Genomic DNA, 24,072 nt, shown 5'->3' with positions numbered 1-24,072 from the left:
AAGCAAATAAAAGAGAGAGAGAGAGAGAGAGAGAGAAGAAAGTAACATTTGGTAGGCAGTCCTGGCATTGGGTCAGGAGTTTTAACATACATATTGTAGTAAGGACAAGGCACTGCAGTCAGAAGACTTAGCCTGGGAACCTACATCTGTCTCTTACCAGCTGTGTGGTCTCAGCCTTACAATTTCCTGTTCTGCAAACAGCCAAGATAACACATCACAGGGCTGTGAGGATTACATGAGCTAATACACTGAGCATGCTTAAACGGTATCTGGCACACAATAGTTCCCAGTAAATTTTACTTTATTTAATAATAATCCTAAAAACCCTCTGAGATAAGGTTGATTCATTTATTCACTCGAGTGTGTCCATCTAGGGACCCGGAGATCAATAAGACAGACCCAAGGGCCTTCCTCACAGCCCCCTGTGGGAACGGACGAGGAGAAAGACTGCCTAGCGTGGTGGGGTGCAGAGTGCCAGGGCGCAAAGGGTCATTGCTTATCTAATTCTGCTGGGGAGGGGCTGGTCACGCCTCCCAGGTGATGCTCCACGTGGGTCTGGAAGGTTTGTTGCTGCAAAGGGAAGGCAAGAGGCACTCATGTTGCCTTCTGGTGATGGGGCCGAGGGACAGACGTTCCTGAGTTCGGTGGACTCAGACTTGTGAGTGAGGGGGCACTGGGGCCAAGTCACAGGCAGCCCGTCACACTACATGGAGGGGGTGGGCCTCTGATCGACAGGTAGAGGGAGCTGCTGCAGCATGAGCCAAGGGGTGATCTGAGCAGGGGCCGTGGAGGGGCAGTGGCCCTGGGAGCCTTGTGAAAGGCCAGGAGGAGGGCAGCGCTGGACCAGGTGAGTAGAGAGGAAGAAGAGGAAGAAGTCAAGCCCCGCATCAGGGTCCTCACTCCTTTTCCTAATTCCCTTGGCGCAGGCAACCTGAACATTAGCCTTTCTAGCAATCCCATAGTTAGGTAAGTAAACAGAAGGTTCCTGACTTTATGTCTTTAAAACTCAGATTGTTACTTCCCAGAGGACTGTGGAGGAAGCTGGACGGGTCAGCTAAGCTCTAAGTTTAAAAATAAAATAAAATAAAATAAAATAAAATAAAGACCAGAGCCAAGTGTAGGTTGTCTTAAAACCAGGTTGTTTATTGATACATACACACCCACACTCACACTCATCCACAACCACACACCCATTCCTGATGCACTGAGCCAGTACAGTACTGAGAAGGGAACCGACAAGATACAGGAGGGCTGGTGAGGGGGGTTCAGGGCACTGGCGACTCTCCAAAACTACACTGACTGTGAGGCAAGGGAGGCACCAGGATAAAAGCCTTCCACCACTGTATGCACGAGTTCTCTTGCCCGTCACCTCCCCGCAATACTCCCCAGGATGCCCTGAACAGACCCAGGTACATGGCCAACCATGACAGGGTGAAGTTGTGGAGGAGAAGCTGGGGCTGAATCTTCCACTTGGCTAGTCCATCAAAAGTCCCCCGATGCAGACAGAGGGCCTGGTGGTCCCCAACTCCACCAATCTTAGGGGTTTCTCCATAATCCTAACATCCATTACCCAGGGAGAGGGGCCTTTTCTCTCCATCCAACTCATTTGCTGCTCAAGAACGCCTCCAGCTCCGTTCACAGCAGCCTGCCGGGCAGGGAGGGCAAGGAACAATGAGAGAGAATCAGAGCAGCTGACTGCCATGCCCACACCTGGGGAGCCCACTCGGCCCCACCACGGGTGGACCTCTTCTCTACTGAAAAACAGCAGAAGGCTCCAAGCCCTGGCATCGCTCCATCGCTCCTTCTGGCCAGGGTGCTCTGACCCACTATCCCACCTGCTAGCCGAGCCCCTGCACAGAACCCAAGTCGATCAGGTTGCCAACCAGCTGCTCAGCCACCTGTAGGATGGCTCAGCACTGGCGCTTCTCCAGGAAACCTGCTCCAGATACTCTTCCTTTCCTCTCACTGGGGTCCATCACCTCACCCTGAACTTAGGTCCCAAACACTTCCAGGCATTTTGGCAGGATGAGGAAGTGGCTAAGGAGGAGGGGTTTCTTGGGAATGACATTCCGACAAAACCGGGACCTCTATCCCTAAGCCCCGGTTGCCACCAAGCAGCTGAGGAAAGCAATTAAAATGATGGAGGCTGGGGCGGTGGGGGTGGGGGGGTCCTCCGGAATTTCTGGAGGAGGCAGTCCCTGCACACCAAAAGAGCCCTGAACAAGGGGTGGGTGATTTAAGGGCAAGCAGGAGAGTGAGGGCCTTCACCAACATTGGATTTCCTGGACCTGGGATAAGACTCACGGAAGGGGAAGCTTTATTTTCTTCCCAAGAGATCAGGGGAAGAGAGCCTCACACTACCATTTCCCAAATCTGATTTGGAGGTCAATGTATCTTCAATCCACCCATTGCGTATATTCTTAGGGGCTGGATTACTAAAGAGGTGGGGCAGAGGAGGACAGCAAGGGAAGGAATACTGGGAGCAGAGTGAGCAGTGCATGGATAGCTCTCTTCTGCCCCAGAGCCAAGACCCCACGCAATCCCCCAGCCCTGCCCCAACAGCAGCTCTACCTTGCACCTTATGGCTGGGGCAGGACAGGACGCATTCCCCCTGCCTTTGGAGCTTAAGACTAACACAGGCCATTGGCTCTCCCTCTAGCTGGCCGGCCTGCACCTCTCACTGGGCGGGAGGGTTGAGAGTTTCCCCATCCTCAACCTTGGCTCAAAGCTCAGGGGCCCATTGTTCTCAGATTTTTCCCCAACTCACGTTTGGGATTCATCTTGAGCAAGGGCCTGGAATCACCACCTTAGCCTTCCTCCTCCCCCAGCCTCACCATCCTGAGAGAGAACGGGGCCTTCTGCAGCCCCCTCCCTGCCCCCAAGGAGGTCCTGGAGACAGGAGCTGCCCTTGTGGAGATGAGGTGGGAAAGGGGTGATGCTGGGAGTGCCGGAACCAGATGTCAGACAGCTGGGATGTGCACAGGGACCGGAAGGCCCAAGAGCCTGAGCAAGGCAGAGTCTGAAGTGCCATTTTCTTGGAAGGTCCCAGCCCCAGCCCTTGGCACCACGTGCCGGACTCTGGTGGAGGTCACAGTCCAGACCAGGCTAGGTCCAGAAGAAGGAGGGTGCAGTCACACCCGGCCCTGGGCTGCTGCTGTCCTGTCCCTTCTCCAGAATCCCAAGCACGGACAACGTGGACACCCAGCCACAGCCACAAGAGACTCACAAAGGACACACGGTGGGACTCAGGGTAGCGGGGTGCCGAGGGGGTGCACGAGTATATTCTGAGATCCAGGGCAACTGGAAAGTTACCGACGAGACTAGGAGCCGTGAGAGGACGGGGGACGAGCAGGAGGGGCCGGGGCCAGCTGGGCCTGTGAAGCCCAGCTGGAGGACGCTGGCCCTGGGAGCCGTGGCTAGTCCCGAAAGGCGGAGAGCATGTGTCCGTAGAGATAGTGGGAGCGAGCTGAGAGAGAGAGAGAGAGGGAGAAAGAGAGGCATTGCGCCGTGAGCGGGGAGTCGTCCCGGGGGGCCAGGGGGTGCTGGCGTGAGCGCAAGCTTGCAAGCGCCAGGCGCAGCGGCGGCGGCGGCGGCGGCGGCGGCGGCGGCGGCGGCAGAAGCAGAAAGGGGCAGGCCGGGCGCGGGGCAGCGCGCGCGAGCAGCGGCCGGGGGCGGGGTGGGGGGGGACGTGCGGCCCGGGCCCGGCCCACTTACCCCGCGCCACGGGCACACCCCCGCGAGGGCCGGGGCGGGAGGGGAGGGGTTCAGCAGGAGTAGGTCCGAACCGTGGAGGGCTCCAGTCTCGGCGCCCCCGCCGTCCCGGCTGGGAGGAGTCGGCGGCCGCGGGAGAACACAGGGCGGCGGTTAGTGCGCGCGCTCCGGGGGCCCGCCCCGCCGGCCCGCCCCGCCGGCCCGACGGCAGCGGCAGCGTTAGTGCAGCGGCGCCCGCAGGCCCCTCCGACAGCCCGTCACTCACCCTCCGGCGTGATCTTCTTGGGCGGCGCGGGCGGGGGCTGCAGCGGCCCCAGGCTGGCCACGCGGAAGGCGGCCGGGAGCGTCTCCGCCGAGGCGCCGAGCAGGCCGCCGTGCGGGTCCCGCGGCCGGAAGCGCTTCCTCCAGGACGGCGCGCGCCGGAACACCTTGTCCTCGCCCTGCACGCGACACGCGGAGGCCCTCACTCGCTGCCTGCGCGAAGGGCCCTCGCGGCCGCCTCTAGGGGTGCCCCTCCCGGCCCGCCCGAAGGCGGGGATGGGGGGTGGGGGGGGAGGGTCACCTCCCCTTTCGGGCTGAAGGAGACGACTCCCAGGGGCTCCTGCAGGCTCTGAGACTCCCCGCCTCCAGGTGGGGTGGTGTCCCCGCTGGTCCGACCTGTCACCATCCTGCAGCATCCTGGAACTGTTGCCCTGCCCAGCCCCGTCATCTCAACCCGGGCTGCGGAGGCTCACTGACCTTTCGAGTATTTTACCCCCCTCAGCCTCATGCCATGGGAAGTGGGCAGCGGCCACCACCCCCGCAACGCCTCCTGCCTTCACTCTGGCTTCTGCCCGGTGCGCTGGAAGTGCACCCGGCCAGGAGTCGGGAGACCCGGCTGCCATTTTACTAGCTCCGTGTCCCTGGGCAAGTTAAGGGACCTCTCTGAGCTTCCGTTTCTGTAAAATAGGAAGGACATTATCTGTCTTATCTCTTTCTCAGGCTGCCTATCCCTAATGGGATCGAGTGAGAGCACCTAGTGACAGTGATGGGTCAGGTGGATGGCCGATCAGAGGCAGGCTCCTCCAAAGGCCTCTGCCATCTACCAGCTGAGTCTCCAAACTCTCTCTGCCAAAGGGCACCCAGAGCCATAACCCTACAGGATACCCCTCTGCACAGGCTTCCCCAGCCCACACTGAAGAGCCCGCTTCCACCCTGCTTGGCAGCCATGTCTAATCTCCCCCACCCCGAAGCCAACCCCTGTGTTCTCAGAACTGGTACAGGTAGAGAGCTGCCAGAGGAACAAGGGACACTAACCCACCAGTTCTTGCCTCAACAACCCCTCCCGGCCCCAAGCCCTTGGGGTTTGCTGCTTGTGCCCTGAGGAGGCCAAATGCTCCTATCATTTCTTGGCACCATGTGCCTCTGTCCCAGCACCCACCCTAGTATCATTTTTTCATGTACTTATGAGATTATTTCATTAAGCTCTCCCTCTCCTTCTCTCTCCACTCCCTCAACTCCTTCCCTCTCACTTTCAAATTCTGTGCTCCACAGGACAGAGACCATGATCTTTTTTGTTCCAACCAGTGTATCCCCAGCCCCAAAGGTAGTGCTTGGGAACACTGTAGGCACTCAGTAAATATTTGTTAAATGAATGGATGGCAGCTGGCTTCCTATGCAGGCATCCCATCTGTGAGTTCATCAGGAACTTTCCTCATCACTTCTGTCTGCTCCATGATCCTGCCCTTAACCTAGCCCAGAGTGCTTTCCCTTTCTCTCTCTCTCTCCCCCCGCTCCCTGCTTCCTTCCCTCTCTCTCTCCATTTCCACCTTCTGCCAACCCTAAGACTTGTGTCTTTATCATTTGTCCCCTAAAAGATATTCTTCCTGCTCCTCTCTTCTTTTCCCTGGAGTCCTGCTCTCCATGTAGGGGGAGAATTGGATGCAATCCTCCAGGGCCTTGAAGCTAGAGAGGGGAAATTGAGAACCAGAATTGACAGAGGAAACAGTTCAAGAGACAGCTCAAGGTTGCTGATGCGGTTAGATGGCTGGACAGGAAGCAGTCTCCCTGGATCTCCAACCTCCCCTGCACCCACCACCACCAAATCCCACCTTATTCCCAGAACCTGGCCTTCGCCTTTGAGCTTCCTACAAGAACCGGTCCTCTGCAGCCCCACGCCTAGCTGCATCCCAGGAATTCCTCTGTGCTGCCAAGATGACATCATCTACTCAATAACCCCACCCCAACGTCTGAAGCCAGAGAGGCTGGCTAGCCCTACATGCTTCCAGGAGGCAGCAGGATGTGGGGGAGAGAAGAGGAATCGGATCCACTTTCACTCCATCCCTGCTCTGCCATGCAACAGCGTGTGACAGCAGGGAGGCTACCTCTTTGAGCTTAGCTCCTCATCAGTCAGTCCAATGGGATAATAACCTGTCCCACATGATGAGTGTGAGCATAAAATGAGATGTCTGTCACCACTACACTCCTCTGCCTAGGCCAATGCCTGGCCCAGAGTAGGCCTTCAAAGAATATTTTTGTAAGGATGGAAGGAATAAATAGCTTTCTAATTAGAAAGTGCCATACTAAGATATACAGGCATCATTTTTCTAAGCAGCATCAAAGAAACCTAAGATCCTAGGTGTGGGGGGAGTAAGGGGGGGGTCCACGTAGCAGGGGCATTGGGAAAATTAAGATCTCTGGGAGTGGGGACAGCTGGTGGGGTCTGGCAATTTATCTCCTTGACAGGAATACACACATACACACACACACACGTAAATTATGTGTGTGTGTAAATAACACACTCCAAATTTCAAGGTGCCTCTGTGAAGAAAACACCCCTCCACAAATTCTGTGTATTCCTGAGTGTGTCCTATCTACTGAAGCATAACGGTCATTCCACAAAGGTGGACTTTAGCCCTGTTAAACCCAACGGAGAAAGATTGATACGTAGGTAACACTAATGGTGTCCCAAAAAAGAGGCCCAAACGTCTAAACAGAGGCATTGGTCGGCGCAGGGGTGTGTAGAAAGGGAAGCTACACAGACCTTGGAGAGCAGAAGAAACAGATCTGATTGAAGATGGAAACATTAAAAATAAATAATCTGGGCTCTTTTTTTAACTTGTTTGGAGCCAAGGCAACCAAGCCTGACCAGATAGGCAAAGGCACGCAAGGCTGGTGATGGGAAAGTGAGTGGGGGGGAGGGAGGAGGGGAGGGGAAGAGGAGGAGGGCTGAGGAGGGGGCTGCCTCCTCAGGGGACAGGTACCTTTGGGCAGGCATCTCCAATGGGAGCATTACAGCTCAGGACATCCGGACATTTAGGACAGCCTAAACTCAGGGAAAGGCCTGACGAAACCCAGGGGAAAAGGCTGGTTTTTCACTGGCCAGGGGGGCCAGGAGAGGAGAACCTTAACTTGGCTTGAAGGTAACTCAAGAGTAGAACTGGAGAGGAAGGTGCACTGATAAACGTCTGGACCAGTGTGTCAAACTGCACGGCTGAACCAGCAAGCAGACCCTTCTTTTAAGGACCTCAGCATAATGCCGACCTCCGAACAACCACACTCTTTGAGAGATAGGAATCCTGAGAAGCAGGCTGGAGTCATGCTGTGCCGAGAGCACTGAGAGATGGGGTCTGAGAAATGAAGAAAAAGGTGTGCTCCCAAAGAGATGGCCTTTGGGGGGAACCTTCAATCCTGTGTGGTTAGGAGGGCAGTGGGGCACAGAGTTGGAAGATGCTAGAAGAATAACACATAAGAGCCTTTAGTTTTTGTACAAGGAGTTTCATGGAGACTTCCCTAGGCCTATTGTTAGGTCTGGCCCTGCCCCTCCCCACCCTGAACTCCCTGACTTCATCCCCAACCCCTCCAGCTCTCCTCCCTTAGGCCACCCCACCAATCATCAGCCCAAGGAAAGCACAACTCATGGATTTCAACCCAGAGAACCAACAATGCCCAAATCCCAAAGGCCCCTAATTCACAGCCAAGTACTCACATCATCCAGCTTCCGGTCTGTGCCCAAGGCCAACAGGTTGTTGAACTCTCTTTCCATCACCTGGCGTGCCTGGAGTCCACAGGGTGAGAGACGGAGAGATAGGAGGGGTATAGTTAATGACCTCTATGCCATCTTGCTCCTGTTAGGATTCTTTCATATGGAGCACATTAGAAAACTGGAACTTTGAACAAAGTAGGACCACAGAATGCATGGATGTGCAGGCTTCACTTACTGGGGGAAAGCCCCATAATCTGTCTATATGGGAAAATGATGCATTCCTATCTTTCTGGAGGGATAAATAAGCATGTAGACCATGGAAAATAAGGATTTAATTTATTTAGATTAAAGAAACATATTTCATAAGGCTCCACATCAAAAATCTAAACCACGAGGACTGCTCAGTCATAGATGTTGGTGGCCCTTGGGCTGACTAGTGCCTACAGGCCTTGACTCAGCCTCCCAGGAGCCTTACTCAGCAGGAGATTTGGGAAATGCCAGGAACAACAACATTTTCGAAACTGCCACCAGATATTTTTAACCATTGTTAATGAAGAATTCCATGTTGGGTCAGCTCCCACTTCCTCTAAGAGCTGAGCTAAATGGACCAGTCAGGAAAACAAGAAAGGTTAGCAAGCACCAGAGAGGTCTCTGGCAGCTCTTTGCAGATGCACGGCTAGCCACAAAACCCAGACACATTTAGAGACAGGAGACCAACGACAGAGAAGAACAAGCCCATTTCTGGGTGGAAAATGGTAACCCCAGAGCTTCAGAAGGCCTGCCTCTGTCAGTATTTAGAACGTGATATTCTCCTAAGCGATGGGAAAGGAGAAAAGCATGGTCAATTTCCAAGTATCCAGATGACACTGGCCCTCCGGGCAGTGAGAGGTGAAGCTGCCACAAACTTCAGCAACGTCTCCCCAGGCTGTGGGAGTGGGCGAGAAAGCAGAGGAGGTCGGAGATGGGCGCGTACAGAAAACCGCATGGGGGGCAGGGGTCAGCTCTCAGAGAACAGGGGATCTGTGCTCTCCATTCTAACTGGTTTGGAGGGGTCACCGCAGAGGGCCTATGGGACACACTGGCCCTGCGTGCTGCCCGACACCCCCAAAAGGCCAACACACCCCCCGGAATTACAAGACGACACATCCAACCCTCACACAAGCCAACACGCATCTGCTCCCGGAATAGCTTTTGTGGCTCTAGCGGCTGAATTTCAAGAGCCCTGACAGCTGCAAACAGTCCAGACAAGGGTGGCTAAAATGATCAGGGCATGGAGGCGAGTCTATATGAGGAAAGCCTAAAAGAATTAAGACCATTCTGTCTGGAGGGACAAAGGCTTGGGCCCCGAGGCAACACAATCAGTGTTGATGAAATGACCAAAGGTGAGGCCAGGTCAAACCCAGTCAGTGAGGAGGAGGTGGTGCCCTTCCTTTCCCAGCGGGAGCCTGACGGGGACACGTTCAGGACAAATAAAATCAGAAAGTACTTTGCACAACAGGTAGTACTTCGAGAGTCCCTTGCCCACAGGAAGTTAGAAAGGCCAAACATATAAATAGGTTCAAGAGAGTTTAGCTATGGTCTTGGATGACAGCCCCATAATAATTATGAAATGTAATTTAAGGAGATGTCTCATCTTTTGAGCTGCTGATGGGGAGACAAAGCCCTGGCACGGAGAGGCTCTGGGCTGTGTTATTTGGTATATTTAGCTTTCTCAAGCCTGGGAGCCCTGGGGCCGATCCTTAGGGTGGGAGACAAAGGAGACAGTGGGCTCTCTGATCACCTCAGACCCCGGGGCTGGTTCTCCTCTAAGAAAGGTCGGGTCAGAAAAGCAGGGTGAGGAAAAGGTGCAGAGTGTCAAAGGCAAAGATGGAGTCGGGGGAGGGAAAGGGTGCCCACGGCAGGGAGGGGATGAACACAGTGTTGTGGGCCAGGGCTGGGCGGGCTCTGTATGTCAAGGACACTGGTTCCCTGGGCAGCTTGGTTATGCACCGGGACCACTTGGAGGTTTGAGGCCATTGTGATTCCCCTCTGAGACAGGCCCTAGAATGGTCCCCCAACAAATCCATAAACCCGTGTGTGTGAGCAGGAGAGAGCGGGAGAGTGGGGCAGAGGGGGAGCCCGAGATTGAGACTGATTGATGATAAGGATGCCCACCTGGGTATTCTGCGTGGGGATCTGGAGTACCAGGGCCAGCGTGTTGTGGTCAAAGTTCTCATCCAGGGCCAGCAGGGCCCCGTGCACGCCGCTCTCCTGCAGGTTTCCTGCGTAATCCCGCAGCCCAATGGACTGGACCCAGTGAACCACCTGGTCGTTGGTCCAGACGAGCACATCTGGGGGGCAGAACAAGGAAAGGGGCAGGAAGAGGTAAGAGGTTTGGCCACGCTCCCTCCGGGGACAGAAATGGGGCTCCCTGGACCCAAAGCACCAGTCTACCCTGCTTTCTGTCTTCGGTCTGTCTTCTCTGGCACCTGGGCTCCTAGAGAACAAGCCTCACTTCCCTCCATCCCTGCCAGCCGATAGGACGCAAGGCCAGGCCGTCAGGCTCCCGGCTTCCTCCCCAGAGCCCTTGCCTGGGCCCTCTCCTGCCCCCAGGCTGGAATGGTCCTCTTATTTTTCCACCTTTGAAGGGTCTTCTAAGACTTGTCTCTCTTTCCTGCCCAATGCCACCTAGATCACCAAGTTCCATGAGCACTTTCCCATACCAGTCTCTAGTGCTAGGAATCCTAGGGGACTCGCTGCATTTGTCCAGTTGGTGGCCATCGTTGGGGGTGAGGGGGTTACAGCTGACTGGGCAGGGACTGTTTCTTCTCCACCAGATGGCAACGTCCTTTGGTCATGGACTATGTCTCCCTCATCACACAGACTGGGGCTGAGTCTTCCCTCTTGGGTTTGGAGCTTCCCTGAGGCACAGAATGCCTCCTCTCCCCACCACTCACCCAGGGCAGGGAATAGCAAGGTAGGAGCCTGCTCCCCCAAGGCTGCTCCATGCCTTTCAGAGGAGGCCCGCTGAGCTTTACCAGCTTACCCTTGATCTCGTGCTGGCTTTCCTCCCGTCTTTTCTCCAGCTCCTTGCGGTCATAATTCAGTCTCTTCAGACACATGATGCCATACTGAAGACTGGTTCTGCAGGCACATAGCCCTCCCTGAGCCAGAGTCTCAGTGGGGCCACATTCCTGCCACCTCTGCTCCACATCCACCAGCAGCCATAGCATGTCCAGGCCTACGTCTTCCAGCTCAAAGAGCCTCCCAGCCTAGGCATGTTCCTCCTTCTCCCAGGGCTTACATGTGACCCAGCCCAAGGCTATTTCCCCTCCTAGGCCCAACCCATGTCCTCCCTCTCAGCCAGGGTATGGGTCTGATTGATGGAAGGAAAGTTCTCTGAATGAAGCAACAGCCCCCAACTCTCTAGGCTCTGGAATGACCCTACAGATATCTGACCCATACAGAAAGATCCCTACAGATATTTCTTTGATTCCCCATTTCACTCAGAGTCCTTACAATGACCTACGCATGCTACATGATTTGCCCTTGTACACTGACACCTCTGTTCTTCCTCAAACACAGGCAGCACATTACGCCTGCCTATGTGCCTCGGGGCCTTTGTACTAGCTGCTCCCTCTGCCTGGAACACTCCTTCCCCAATCTGTTGCATCGCTCACCCCCTGTCTCCTTTAAGTCTTTGCTCAAATGTCATCTTCTCGATTCAATGGTCACCTTGTCCACCTGATTTAAAACTGCAACACCACCATCACCACTGCAGCCCATACTCCCAATCCTCTTTACCCTGGTCTAATTTTTTTCCTAGTACTTTTTGTCTGTTAACATAGTATATATATTCACTATAGATAGATTAATGGATGGATAGATGGATGCATGGATAGATAGATAGATAGATAGATAGATAGATAGATAAATAGATAGATAGATATAGATAGATAGATACTATCTACAGATAGATAGATAGTTCCTTGTCTGTCTCTCCCAGTTAGAATGTAAACTCCATGAGGGCAACTCTGTTTTGTTCACTGATCTATCTCAAACCCCTGGAATAGTGCCTGGCACATAGTCAACACCATAAATGCTTAATGAATGAAATGAAATGGTTCACAGAAAGTACTAAAAGTACTTAAACAGTACCAGATGCAGAGTAAGCATTCAATAAATAATCACAAGCCAGGCCAAGAACCACAGAACCTGCAGGTTAGAAGGGACCGCACAGGCCACCAGTCCAAGCCCCCATTTCACACAGGTGTCACCTGTGTAGCATCCTTCTGAGCAGTGTGAGCACCTGTACCGAGCACCTCTGAGACAGGGAACTCACGACCTCTTGAGGCAGCTCATCCCACCTTTCATTAGAATGTTCTTCCTTCACTCGAACACTGCTTTTCATTCAGCCTCTCTGGGTTTTGTCATCTATCAAATGGAGGAATAGACGTTCCCAACTCTATTATTGAGGCCATCTCCTTGTGAAATTAAATCATGCTGCCTACTCCCTCCTTCTCTCCCCTCAGCTCCACCCAGGCAGGCCTGCTTCCTAGAACAATCCCTCACAGCTCACAGACACCACTTCTAGGAACCCTTTTCTGGCCCAAGGCAACCAATTGTTGCTCAAGCCACTGGTTTAAGCCTTGGTCCGCTGGAGGCTGCAGAAGCACACACACCTCCTGACCGGAGGAAATGCCTTCTGTCTACTTTTGATCTCACTTGCTATCATTTTCTGTCCAAGTCCTAGGACTTTCAAAGCTGTTGCATTGCATGGCGAAAATTTAAAGTCAGATCAACCTAGGTCTGAATGCAGCGGTGCCACTTCCCAGCCCGGTGGCCCTCAGCACGTGGAAATGAGGCCACCCCTCTCCTGCAGCGCTGCCATGGGCATCACAGGTGGTGGTGCATGGAAGGGCTCGGCCCCGCCCCTGGAGCATCCAGGCGCTCAGCAATGGTACCACTATCAGGAGAACGCTGCCGATGATTGTGTGTGCCAGCTCTCCTATCAAAACAGCCAGTTCTCTAGGAAAGCTGCTCAAGAGAACACGATGCTCCAAGGGAAAGAGCTCAGAAATCGACGTCAAGAAAGAAGGATGTTGGGGCGCCTGGGTGGCTCTGTCGTTAGGCATCTGCCTTCGGCTCAGGTCTGGTCCCAGGGTCCTGGGATCGAGCCCCGTGTGGGGCTCCCTGCTCAGCGGGAAGCCTGCTTCTCCCCTGCTTCTCTCTCTCCCACTCCCCCTGCTTGTGTTCCCTCTCTCACTGTGTCTCTCTCTGTCAAATAAATAAAATCTTTAAAAAGAAAGAAAGAAAGAAGGATGTTGGCCCCAGTCCATGTCACCTGGTGACACTCCTGGTCTCTGTCGGGCTTGTTTTCCTCACACAAAGGAGGGTTTTTTAAATATGTTTTGCCATAAAAATTATGATTTAAAAGAATTTTTAAAGACATAAGAGCATGCTTATGAAATGTTAAGGGGAATAAAAACAGGTAAGGAACAGGGAAACGCTTTAGAAACCCTGAAGTACTCCAGACTTAGAGCTGAATCTGGAAACCACGTGTGCAGCCTGAGACTCTCCTGGGGCCTGGGCAGAGGGTCACCAGGAGGACCTCCAGAATGCTGGGTGGGGCCGGGCTGACTGATCCGCTAGCCGACCAGGCACATCCCAGCTTGGCAGGGGAGTAGCCCTTCTCTCCCCAGCCCTATCAATCACTGAGGAAGGGACAGGTGCAGCCAGGCCTGGCAGCCTCTGGGACAGAGACAAAAGATTCCCTTTCGGCCCTGGGAAGGGGTGGGGGAGTGCCGAGGGAGGTCACAGTAGGGAGTTCTAGCATCACAGGCTCTGCGGTGTGGTGGCGAGAGGGCTAGACTTGGCTACCATCCCTGATGCTCCTTCCCATGCCTCAGTTTGCTCCCCCATAAAACGGGGAAGCTAGCTAGATCCCTTCCAAATTGAACTTTCTGTGGTTGATGAGTCAGAGAGACCACGAGCCCCAAGAGAACCTTGAAAAGCCACACGCTCCCAGCCCCAACATTCGTCACATTATCCTCTCATTCTCCTTGGTCTGAACACCAGCTGTGCCACTTTCCAGCAGAGTGGCACTCAGAATATGCGAGGTGGGTCATACCTCTCCTGCAGGGCGGCCGTGGGCATTAGAGGTAAAAGACAAAGAACCTGGCTCAAAGAGCAAGGTTTCTGTGTGATTTGAAGCTAGATGTTAAAAAGCCTTCCTAACAACTGTCAACCCCTGGATTATAACCACCCACCTTGCTCCCCCGTGCAAGTGCCCCCTGCGCTCAAGCAGGTAGCGCAGTGAGTGAAGCAGGATCTGGGGACTGCGCCTACCTGTGGCAGGAGGGCGGCCACCACCAGCACCAGCTGGCTGTCTCCATGCTAGAATGTGTCAACAGAGCTTCCAGTTTTTTAAGAGAAGCCAGACATCCAGAACTTTGTGTAAAATTTTCTAGTGTTTAAATGCTGGCAACTAAATTCATAATCTTTAAAATACCGTGTCAGCCAAACAAAACACAATTGTGGGGCCAAATTCTGCCCACGGGCTGCCAGCCGTGGAGACCTCCGCTGCAGACACTTGTGAACAGAAGACCTTTTCAGCAAAGGGGAGGAGAGACTTGGATGGCATCCCGTATACCAAAGGGCGTGGGTTCAAAGCTGAGAGGCTCAGATCTGGGATGCAGGCAGGACTAGGGCCCAGAAAGACCTTTCCTCTCAACTTGGAAGGAATTAGACCCTGAAACGAGACACTGGTTTCAGTTTGAGGCTCCCCAGGGTGAACAGAGAAACTTCAGCAAGCCCAAAGACAAAGAAATGAAATGCAGACCTAGGAGGGAAATCTCCAAGAATGTGAAGTTAGGGAAGAATGACTTTCTGTGTCTTAAGGGCTGGAGGTGAGAGAACCGAATCCTCCCTCACATTGCAGGATGAGACGAGGATCCAGCTTTCACAAGCGGGAGACCCATTAGCGCCCAGACGGGCCACACAAGGAGCTGGAGGCCCCTGGATCCCTGCAGACAGACCCCCCCAGGGCTGGGGGAGACCTGCGGCACGCTCTGGCCTTGCTCACCGGTGGAAGCTGTCCACCATCTTCAGGTGGACTCGCAGGTCCTTCTTGGTGAGGTGGTCCAGCATGCGCGCGTCCACCAGGCACTCCATGAAGTAGCTGCGGTACTGGGGGAGCCCCAGGCTGGGGAGCCATTCGTTCCCAATCCACTCGTGGTTCATGTCCCCATAGGCCAGGGTCTGGGGGAACAAGGCAGAGCGGCTATCGGGGAGGAAGGCAGTGCCAGCCGGCCATAGCCGGCATACCCAGTGGAGAGAAACATCCCTCCATCCACCGTGGCAGCTTATCTTCACTAAGAAGCTGGGAGTGGTAGGAGGTGGGGGTTTTAAATGGCACCTTTTAAGATCTCAGAATGATATGGTTCTACTCACGGATCAATTATCTACACTAATGAACAGAAGCAGCTATCCAGGCAGCAGATAATATGAAGTCCTTCCTGTCGACTCAGGAATGCATTTGTGGTGTTGTGTGGCTGACCTGCCTTCCTGGTTCTCCGCCGGCCTCTAGCCCACTGAGCCCAGGGGACAGGCCCAGTTACAGAGGACCACAGAGTGGCCTCCCACATCTATCCAAGAGCTACGTATGGACTAAAGAACTCAAAAGCCACAGGTGAAGGCCTGCACCTGAAACACTCAGCACTCTGAGCTCTGGTGTACAGTCCAGGAATTCCCCAGGCCTTCTGTTGCTTTCTCCAGCACCCTACACACACCCCCGGCTGCCCCCCTCTTCGCGCACCACCCGCGCCCCCCCCGGCCACCCCCCCGCGCCGTCCCCCTCTGCGCACCCCCAGCCGCCCCCTGGCCGCCCCCCTCCACCCACTCTCTTGTCACCTCCTGCCGACACAGGGCCTCCTGTCTACCTATCCTCAGAAAGACTGTAGGAACAGCACTCCTCCGTCACTCTGGTTCCTTACCCTACTTCCTTTTTTTTAGCTTGAAACACTGATTTTATCTTTTAAAATGAAACCGTTAGACATATAAAAATAAATGTAGCACAGGTTCATTATTAAGCATAAAGAAGAAGTCAACATCGATGGATACCAGCCACGCTATCCCACGGCTGTGTCCACCCCCATGCCCGCCTTCCCCGCCCCATCCCCTGCTGCCCGGCTAGAGGTAACCACTATGCGGAGTATTCTATCATGCCCTTGCTGGAAAAAATGTTTTTACAGTTTTTACGATCTCCGATGTGTATTTGTCTTAAAAAAATTTTTATTAAGTTTGCTTATTTTTGAGTTTTAGTATAAAATTCCATGAATCTTTTGGCTTAGATTTTGTACTTGACATAATATTTCTAAATTTCATCTATTTCCTCTGCTGGAGGTTTCACTGTGTAAATATACTATGACTGATCTGTCCAGGACCCGGATGGGTGTCCCCTGAAGTATCCACAGTGCTCCTCGACGGTACTTAGAGCCCCGCCCCATGACATAGTGATCATGGGTGTGTTATGTGTTTCTTGCCTGTCTCTCCCCTAGAATATAAGAGAGTCCACTTCTGTATCCAGAGAGCCTAGAAAGGCCTGACACCTCGTAGCTGCTCAATAAATATTTGGCTACTAACTAAATGAGTAAAAGGTCTTTGCCCAGCTCACCAGGGGTGCCCCTGAGGGATGCAGTGAGGAATAGGATTTGTACCCATCTCAGTCTCATTATTCCCGGGAAGAGAGGGGAAGAGGCAGGTGTGCTGGGGACACAGCCCTCTAAGGCTCCCCATTGGCCATCCTGAGAAACCAGAACAAGTAGCTAGAGGGGAATGAGGAGGGAGGGGGCCTCAGCGGGAGGAGAAAACCTGTCCACGGCTTTCCGTGCGAAGAGGGGACGTAAACAGACTGGGACTCAGGGAGTCCTGTTGGGCAGGAAGCCCGTTGGGAAAATACTCTCCTGAACTCCTGAGAGGTGGTTCTGGACAGAGAAGGGAGTCTTACCTGAGCCCAGCTGCCCTCCTCACTGTCCTAGCGGGAACGAGTGCAGCGTGTCAGGGGAAATAGGCAGAGTCAAGGAACCTGGAAGCGTCCACCCTAGGCCCCATCAAACAGAGGGAGCAGACACCCCAGTGGCTGGAAGGGTGACTAAGGAGAGCTTGTTGGGATGGTCAAGAGAGAACACAGGGCTGGTGCATGTGTCTGTGTTTGCACTGAGGGGGGAGCAAATGTGTGTGTGGCAAAAACACACTCCCACACCTCGCAGGCTTGGCTGGGAGCCCCACAAGGGCCAGGCTCTCCCATTCCCTGGCCCCCCAGCAAGCATCAAGCACAAGGGCAAGGACTCTGTTGCCCAGAGCAGAGCAAAGCACTCCCCATCCCCAAGGCCAGCTCTTCTCCACTACAGCGCGCCAGTGGCCTAGGGAGAGCTCGGGACCCCCGGAGACGGATCCCCCAGCACACACAAACTGTTCCCAATCCCACTCCTTTCCCACCAGCCCACCACCTGAGAACAGAACCCAACACACACCAGGGATACCAGTCTCATATTAGACCGACTGCAACCCCCTCTCACTTCCCACCACCTTCCCCTCGTCCTCATGGGGGTCATCAGCCCCAACCCAGGCCCAAGGCCCAGGGCCAGACTCACTGTTTTAGTGGGTGTTGCCAGAGTTTCCATCTCTTCATGGGTGACCCAGACATTCCCGGAAGACTGTAGGCAGAAAGGGAACCTACCAGGTCCTGTCTGTGGGTCCCCAAGATTCCCTTGAAGCTGGGAACCCCAGGGACAAGTACAAACATTCCTTCCCCTGAGTCCTCCCACAGGCCCGGCCCCGAGCCCCGCACACTGTCTGGCTCGGAGCACCTCCCCGGATCACTGTAGCTGCACTGCTCGGCACAGTGCCTGGCACCTAGAAATGCTCAACAAACGTTTCCTGAATGAATATGAATGAATGGCACCGATCGTGGAAAAGGGGCCGATCCCAATCAAAGAAACGGACAGCAGTGAATGATGTTACCCTGAGGGTCCATGGACTAGTCTGCACTCAGCTGGAGAGGTTGGAGGACCAGGACAAATGCCCTGTCCCTCCGCCTCCCTGAGTCCAGCAACAACACAGAACCCCTGGAAGCCCTGCCCTTGGAAACTCTGCCCAGAGATCTGCAATTGTTGGCGGAGTGGGTATAGGGAGATGGGGCCCACTAGTGGTATGTGAAGGCAGGGAACGAGGCTGCTGGGAGCCTCCTGGAATCAGTGTCACCCCCCCACCCCCGCCACCCCGGAGACCAGGCTGAGCCCTTTGAGGGACCAGAAGGGGCAGGAATCAATGTTACCATCTTCCCAAAGACCAATGGGAAAATTTGCAAATACTATCCCAGGACTTCCGAAAAACATCCTGGGTGAGGGAGACGCCACTCACAGTCCTGGAGGTGGGTGGGGCAGAGGGGCTGGTCAGCGACACCATCTCCTGGATGGCTAGCCGGAGCTTGAGCCGGTGCAGGGCGTTGCTGATGCCAATCTCACGCTGGATCTCCGTGTCTGACAGGGCCGACATGATGGCACCACTCTTGACGTTGGCCCGGCAGGCTGCCACATACCAAGCAGGCATCCCCACCCAGAGCTGCAGATACGGGCACAGGGGGTAAGTTCAGCCCCTTCCCCGAGATCTGGGCCCCACTGCCAGGAGCTTGACAATATCAAGGAGCAAGGGCCAGGCCTCATCCATGGTCTCAAAAGAGCAAACACAGAGCAGAAGAATTCAGAAATGTAGAGATGACAATCACCAAATGCCTCTCTTGCCCATTTTACAGATGGAAAATCTAAGGCCTGAGAATGTGTGGGGATTTTCCCAACATCACATGAGTGATCAGGTCCAGGGGACAGCCTATAGAGGGAGTCAAATTGCCTGTGAAAGCCTATGGCTCAGTGATACTTAGTTCCCCTAACCCAAACCAAGCTACCTGTGAGGCATCAGCAGTAAGTGGCATCAGTTCTGCCCTGCACAGTAACTGGTACGGGCATTTGCTGGGGAAGGGAGCGGGGCTAAGTGCTAGGCATGCCACATGTGTACTTGGAAGGGGAGAAACAAGCTGGGAAAGTTCTACGGACACCACCCCTCTACCTACCCGAGGAGTCCTCGTCCCACACTGCACATCCTTCCCACGAGTCCCCTGAGTAGACTCCCTCTGCCTAGGCTTACCTCCAGCCAGGAGACCACAGTAGGGCCATCCCACTGGGCAAAAGGCATTCCTTTTCTGCGGGCGTCTTCAAGCAGCTGGTGTCTTGCAGGAAGAGGAAGAACAGACTCACTAGTCTCCTTTTCTCCCAACCATGCCTACTCCAGGGGCCATGGACTATGCTAAGTGGGACTCCCACAACCCAACTCCCCACCACTGCACTGCTACCCCTGCTCTGTGCCTGAAGCAGTATGATGCCAAGCCATGGGGCAGCACTCCTCTCCATCCCCAGAGGGCAAGGGGCTCTGACTTTGTTTGCACATGGCCTGACCCATAGACATTTCAGTCTGCTCCGCCAGAGACCCACAGGTCGTAGGTCACCTTCCCACAGCCCCCCAGCCTCCTTCTCCCTTGGGTCATAGTAAAAACCACCTCCTAGTCCCTGCTGTGCCCAGGGGGACCAGGCCAACTCAGTTCAGAAAGGGCCTTGATCCGGTTCTGGCTGCCTGAGCTCAGTCCCGTGGCACCTAGAAATGCTCAGTCCCATGGCAAACCAAGGGAAGGACAGTGGGTGAGGTGCTGGGCGCCACCCTGGCCTGTGGCTCTTACTTCTTCTTCAGCCGCCGGTCCTTCTCTGCCTGGGTCCCCAGCTTGGCAGGCACCATGGGCTCCTGCAGACCAAGCTCGGAGTCTGTCAGCAGAACTAGAAGGGAAGAGAAGACATGTGAGCCAGGCCCTCTCCTTTTCCTCCCTTGGCCTGGGCCAGGATTGGGGAGCAGACCCCCAGGAGGCTCCTCGATGTTTAACAACCCAGGAGGCCTGATGGGACCATTCATTATTCCTAGAGCCTCCGCTCGATGTCCCTACATCCAGGGTGGCCCCACAGTGGCATCAAACGGGTCCCCTAGCCCAGAGAGTCTCCCCCAGAGAGCCGCAACCCTGGAGGCATTTTCCAGCCAGATGGACTGAGGCTGTCCTACCCTTTCAGCAGCAGAAACCTAGACCGAACATTGCTCTCCTCCAAACCAAGGTGCAAAGGAAATCCGGAGAGCCAGACGTGAGTGGGCTCTGGGCTCAGAGAGGATTATCCTGACCCGGCTGGGGGTGGGAAGACGGGCACACTGAGAGACGTGCCCCTCGGCCTCTTTTTCAGGAAGCACACTTGCACGAACCCCACGGGGGAACATTCCTAGCTCGGTCTTCTTCTATTAAGGATCTCCTGAAAAGGACACCAGACCCCTACAGAGTTCATGGCAGGCGCCACATCTTAGAATTCATCAAGTTCTGGGCACACCACACAGTGCGGCCGGCCGTAGGTGTGGGCGATCCAGAAGCCGAGGTGAGATGCCGTCTTAGGGTTAGGTGCCGCCAGGGTGCGGGGAGCGTAGAAAATCCTAAGACTTCCCACAGAACACCTCTTCCACAGATCAGACCTTCTCGGCCCCCTCCCAGCCCCATCTGTGTCAGCTCCTGAGGGCTGGGGGCAGGGTGCTGCACCTCATTCCCCACCCAGGCGAGAGGTGCCTTTCCTCCTCCTCTTCCTCCTCACTCAGTTAACTAGCTTCTGATCCACACCTTCTCTGAGGTGCAGGGAGGTCTAATTATGCCTTTGGGTTCAGAGGTTCCTTTCTTCTCATCAATCAGGCCCTCATCCTGCACGCAATTGTCAATGCTCCCACTGCCTTGGGAGAACTTCTCAAGGCCCTTCTGAGCTGGGCCCAGCCTAGGGTCCACAGCCACTCCTCCACTCCTCCCAGCCTCTCTCTCCCCCGCTCTGAATAGACTCGATTGTGTACAGAGCTCCTGCGCCCAGAACCTACCTCTCCCAGACCCCCGGTCCCCTCACACACAACTCTTCTTGGCTTGGCCACTTCCTATGCAGCCTTCCCGCTTCAGCCCAGCGGTTGCCTAGCAGAGGAAGCCACTGCTGGTGTCCCTACCACTCCACGGCTGAGTTCTCCGTTCCAGAAGCACCTGAAGCATACTGCTATCATTACGCCGTTCTGGAATCATCTCTTTATATACATATTATCTTTTTTCCTTTCCAGGAGACACTGAGCTCCTTGAGGGAAAGGCCTATTGTTCCAACAACACCTAATGCTGAGCCTTGTATACGGTAGTTATTCAATAAATGTCTGTTGAACAAATGACTGGTAGATGAGGGAAAGAGGAGGAAGGGAGGGGAGGAAGGAAAGGAAAGCAGGAATAGGGGAGGGCGGAGAAAGACGGCCGACATTTGTTGTGTACCCGCCAGGTGCCAAGCACACACAAGAACTTTATATTAGCACAGAAGTGGTAATGCTACTCCCGCCCAAGCATTTCCGAGTATCTATGAAGCCATCAATAGGCATTATGACATGTTGCATCCTGGAGGCCAGATGTACTAGAAATAAGTTCTAATCAAGAACCGATTCTCCTCAAGAAAGAACCCAGAGATTCCTCCCGAAAGTCCTGAGCACGGTACATCAGAAAACCTTCAAACTGCAAGAAACCTCAGAGGTCCAACCTCTCGCCCATACAGGAATCCATTCCAGGTAGAGCCACCCACCTGCAGCCGGACGCTTCCAGTGGTGGGAGCCAGCGGCTCCTGCGGCAGCCCTTGGCCCTGTGAAACAGCTCTAACCCAAACCACCTGCCTCGCCTCTCCTCTCCGGAGCTGAAATCTGCCTGACCTGTGGCTTCCACCCACGGGCCCCCTGGGAGGCAGGCGGAGAAGGCAGGATCCCAGGACTCCCTCCTGCTCTGGCCCCTCTGCTTGAACCCACTCCCTAGGACGTGGACAGACACCATGGCCCGTGGCTCCATCCCGGCTCAGCTGGATTAGCCGGCCCTTCTCCTTCTTCCCGAACAGGCGGCCGATGGACGACTTGATGCCCTTGCGCTTGGCGCCCTTGTGCAAGGAGTCCTGGCTGCCGTCGCTGCTGCTTGGGTTGCTGCCCGGATCCTCCAGAGCACTATAGGACGGCCACGAGGGGGCGGAATGAAAAGAAACATGCTTTCATTATAACAGGAGACCTGGGAGTAAGACCTCTGGAAGGACTTAGGGTAAGCAGCAGAGGTTGCGGGGCGGGGCGGGGGGGGTGGTGCAGGTTATGATCAGAGCAGGTGACGAAGGAGACATGGGAATGTCCTTCCCTGACAGTGTTTCAGAGAGAAGCGAGATGTTCAGACACCTGGACAGGTGAGACTCCGTCCCTCCAGAGGCAGGGGGAGGGATGAGATGACCTTGGCCGTAGAGGGACTCAAGGTGGGGCCCGTGCCACTTACCTTTTGCCTTCTTCCTGGCTCAGGGCTGGATGGCCAAGCTTCTCTAGCCGCAGCGTCCTGGGTGAGGAAGGAGGAGAAGTCTCACATTTTATGGTGGCTTTATCCTCTCGGTTCTCTTCCCGAGACACTGGCGACTGAACAGACAGTGAAGCCGTCAGGGGATAGAGGGAGAGATCTGGGGCCTGCCTACCCAGCCCAGACGAGGCAGAGGAGCTTGGAGAAATGCAGTGGGAAGAATGGGGCCCTCTCTGAGCCCAGACTCAGACTCAAGGGCCCAGCCAGGGGAGAGAAGCCAAAAGGGAAGGGCCTGGGAGAATTCACCCGTTAGTACCTGGGTCATCGGGCAGCACTCACCAGCAGTTTCCTCCTATGCTTTCTTAAGTCACTGGGCTGGAAGAGAGAGTGAAGGGTGAGCTCAGCATCACCCTCCGGATGCCCAAAAGTCCACCCCAAGGGGAGCCCAGTGGTCTTAGGAGGAGACGATAGGATTCAGTGCCTTACACAGGCCGAGAGAGAACACCCCAGCAGAAAAAAGCTAGCCTGGAAAAATAAGTCAAGGCCACCTCTGGAAGAGAGGGAGAGGTATGGGCAGGGGGTGAGTTTCTTAAGCATTCTGCACTTATCCAAGAGAAAGGGTTGCGGAAGACATGACGGGCGCAGGCCAGAGGGACATGTTGGCCGCCTGACACGCTGGGGTCTACACACGTCGTGGGAAGAGGATGCCAGGCCCAGCTGAGAAGGAGTGAGCCCTGCCAAGCCTTCGCAGCGACCCTCGGCCAGCCCCCAAAGCAGAGCCCAGAGTTGACTAGGGCTGTTCATCAACTGTCCCAAGGCTCTCACCAGGGTCATGACCCCCATGCGGTCCAGGTCCTGGGCAGCACTGCGGGAGGTAAGCTTAGGCGTGGAGCGGCCGCTGAGCGGGGGGGACGCACTAGCCAGGGACAAGGCAGTCAGAGAGGTAGGAATGGAGCCGCGTTTCCGCAGCTGGGTCAGGTTGAGGGCCTCCATGCTGCCGCTGGTCACTCGAGCCTCAATCTCCTCGGCACGCAGCTCCGTGGACTCCTTCTCTTCCTGGATCATCCTGGGAGGCAAGCAGAACCAGGCGTTGCACTGGCCCCAGCGAGGCCCAGCAGGAGGCAGGTGCCGGCACCGCACTCCCCACTCTGGGGAACGCGGCACTGTTTCAGGCATCGCTGGGACACGCCAGGCCTCGTGGACACAGCTCGATCTTCCCACTGCAGCTCAGAAACATTCCTCTGTCTGTCTTGTTAGCTGACTTCACGTAACAAAACTCCCCAGCTCAACAAAGGAGGAATTTAGTCAGTGGGATACAAACCAGCCTGGAAGGCAGAATTCTTGACCTACCACTGACTACCTGGACCACCTAGAGTTAGACTCTTTGGCCTCAGTTTCCCACGAGACCCATGCGATGTCCAAGCCAGCCGCCCCCCAACCCAGGTCCTTTAACTGACGCTGACCCCTGATGGAGTTTTCCGTGTTCCATGAAAAATGAGAAAACCCATGATAATCCTGGGGGGGGGGGGCATGTGTACACAGCCTCACACACATGTACACACACGCATGTGTTGATGTGACAATGCCAACTGTCCGTTAGGAGCTGGACTTGTCTTTATTCTGAGTCTGTCTTTCCAACGTGAGGGGTGTTAATATGCCCTTTCTTTTGTAGGATGGTTGTGATAGGGGACAGCAGTTACTTTTCATGGGTTCCTTTGCAGAATAAAAGTTGGCAGCCCTAGGTTACTACCCTTCTCTCTCGTGTGTGTGTTTTCTTTCTAACTGGTCTGTGAAATCCAAAAGTGTGGGAACCATGGAACCAGATGTCCCCTATAGCCCTATGAGCTCTGAGCCCTCTGGCTCAGATTTGTCCTTGCCGCTGGTCATAAACATTCACAAACCTCCTACGAAGGCAGGGTAAAGTGCAGGTCTTGATCGCTTTCCCTGCCACGGGTTT

The 24,072-nt window shown here is 54.8% G+C and overlaps 1 protein-coding gene across 7 annotated transcripts in view; it reads right to left on the bottom strand.

Annotated features, from left to right (window-relative positions):
* The window catches only part of PPFIA4 (PTPRF interacting protein alpha 4), a 73,988-nt gene that overhangs the window by 22,907 nt on the left and 27,009 nt on the right, over nt 1-24,072 (bottom strand). For 2 of the 7 annotated variants that reach the window (XR_012375791.1, XR_012375792.1), the window contains exons 16-31: nt 22,941-23,181; nt 22,455-22,490; nt 22,101-22,234; nt 21,621-21,787; nt 19,443-19,536; nt 18,857-18,938; nt 18,077-18,277; nt 17,308-17,370; nt 16,662-16,688; nt 14,739-14,914; nt 10,701-10,798; nt 9,830-10,005; nt 7,679-7,747; nt 3,977-4,151; nt 3,715-3,823; nt 1,128-3,466 (exon numbers count right to left, since the gene is read on the bottom strand). Coding sequence is in view for 4 of the 7 variants with exons in the window: in XM_025855332.2 (XP_025711117.1) it covers nt 3,417-3,466; nt 3,977-4,151; nt 7,679-7,747; nt 9,830-10,005; nt 10,701-10,798; nt 14,739-14,914; nt 16,662-16,688; nt 17,308-17,370; nt 18,077-18,277; nt 18,857-18,938; nt 19,443-19,536; nt 21,621-21,787; nt 22,101-22,234; nt 22,455-22,490; nt 22,941-23,181 (1,789 nt within the window). In the remaining 3 variants the exon portion in view is untranslated. Of the gene's footprint in view, nt 1-1,127; nt 3,467-3,714; nt 3,824-3,976; nt 4,152-7,678; nt 7,748-9,829; nt 10,006-10,700; nt 10,799-11,611; nt 12,089-14,738; nt 14,915-16,661; nt 16,689-17,307; nt 17,371-18,076; nt 18,278-18,856; nt 18,939-19,442; nt 19,537-21,620; nt 21,788-22,100; nt 22,235-22,454; nt 22,491-22,940; nt 23,182-24,072 lie in introns of those variants that run through there. The other 5 variants (XR_012375793.1, XM_025855332.2, XM_073884476.1 and 2 more) reach the window with 5 other exon arrangements.

Source organism: Callorhinus ursinus, unplaced genomic scaffold, assembly GCF_003265705.2.
Source record: "Callorhinus ursinus isolate GAN/ISIS: 27379988/994484 unplaced genomic scaffold, GSC_fseal_2.0 scaffold57, whole genome shotgun sequence".
Lineage (NCBI taxonomy): Eukaryota > Metazoa > Chordata > Mammalia > Carnivora > Otariidae > Callorhinus > Callorhinus ursinus.
This window is presented reverse-complemented; position numbering and strand designations above follow the sequence as displayed.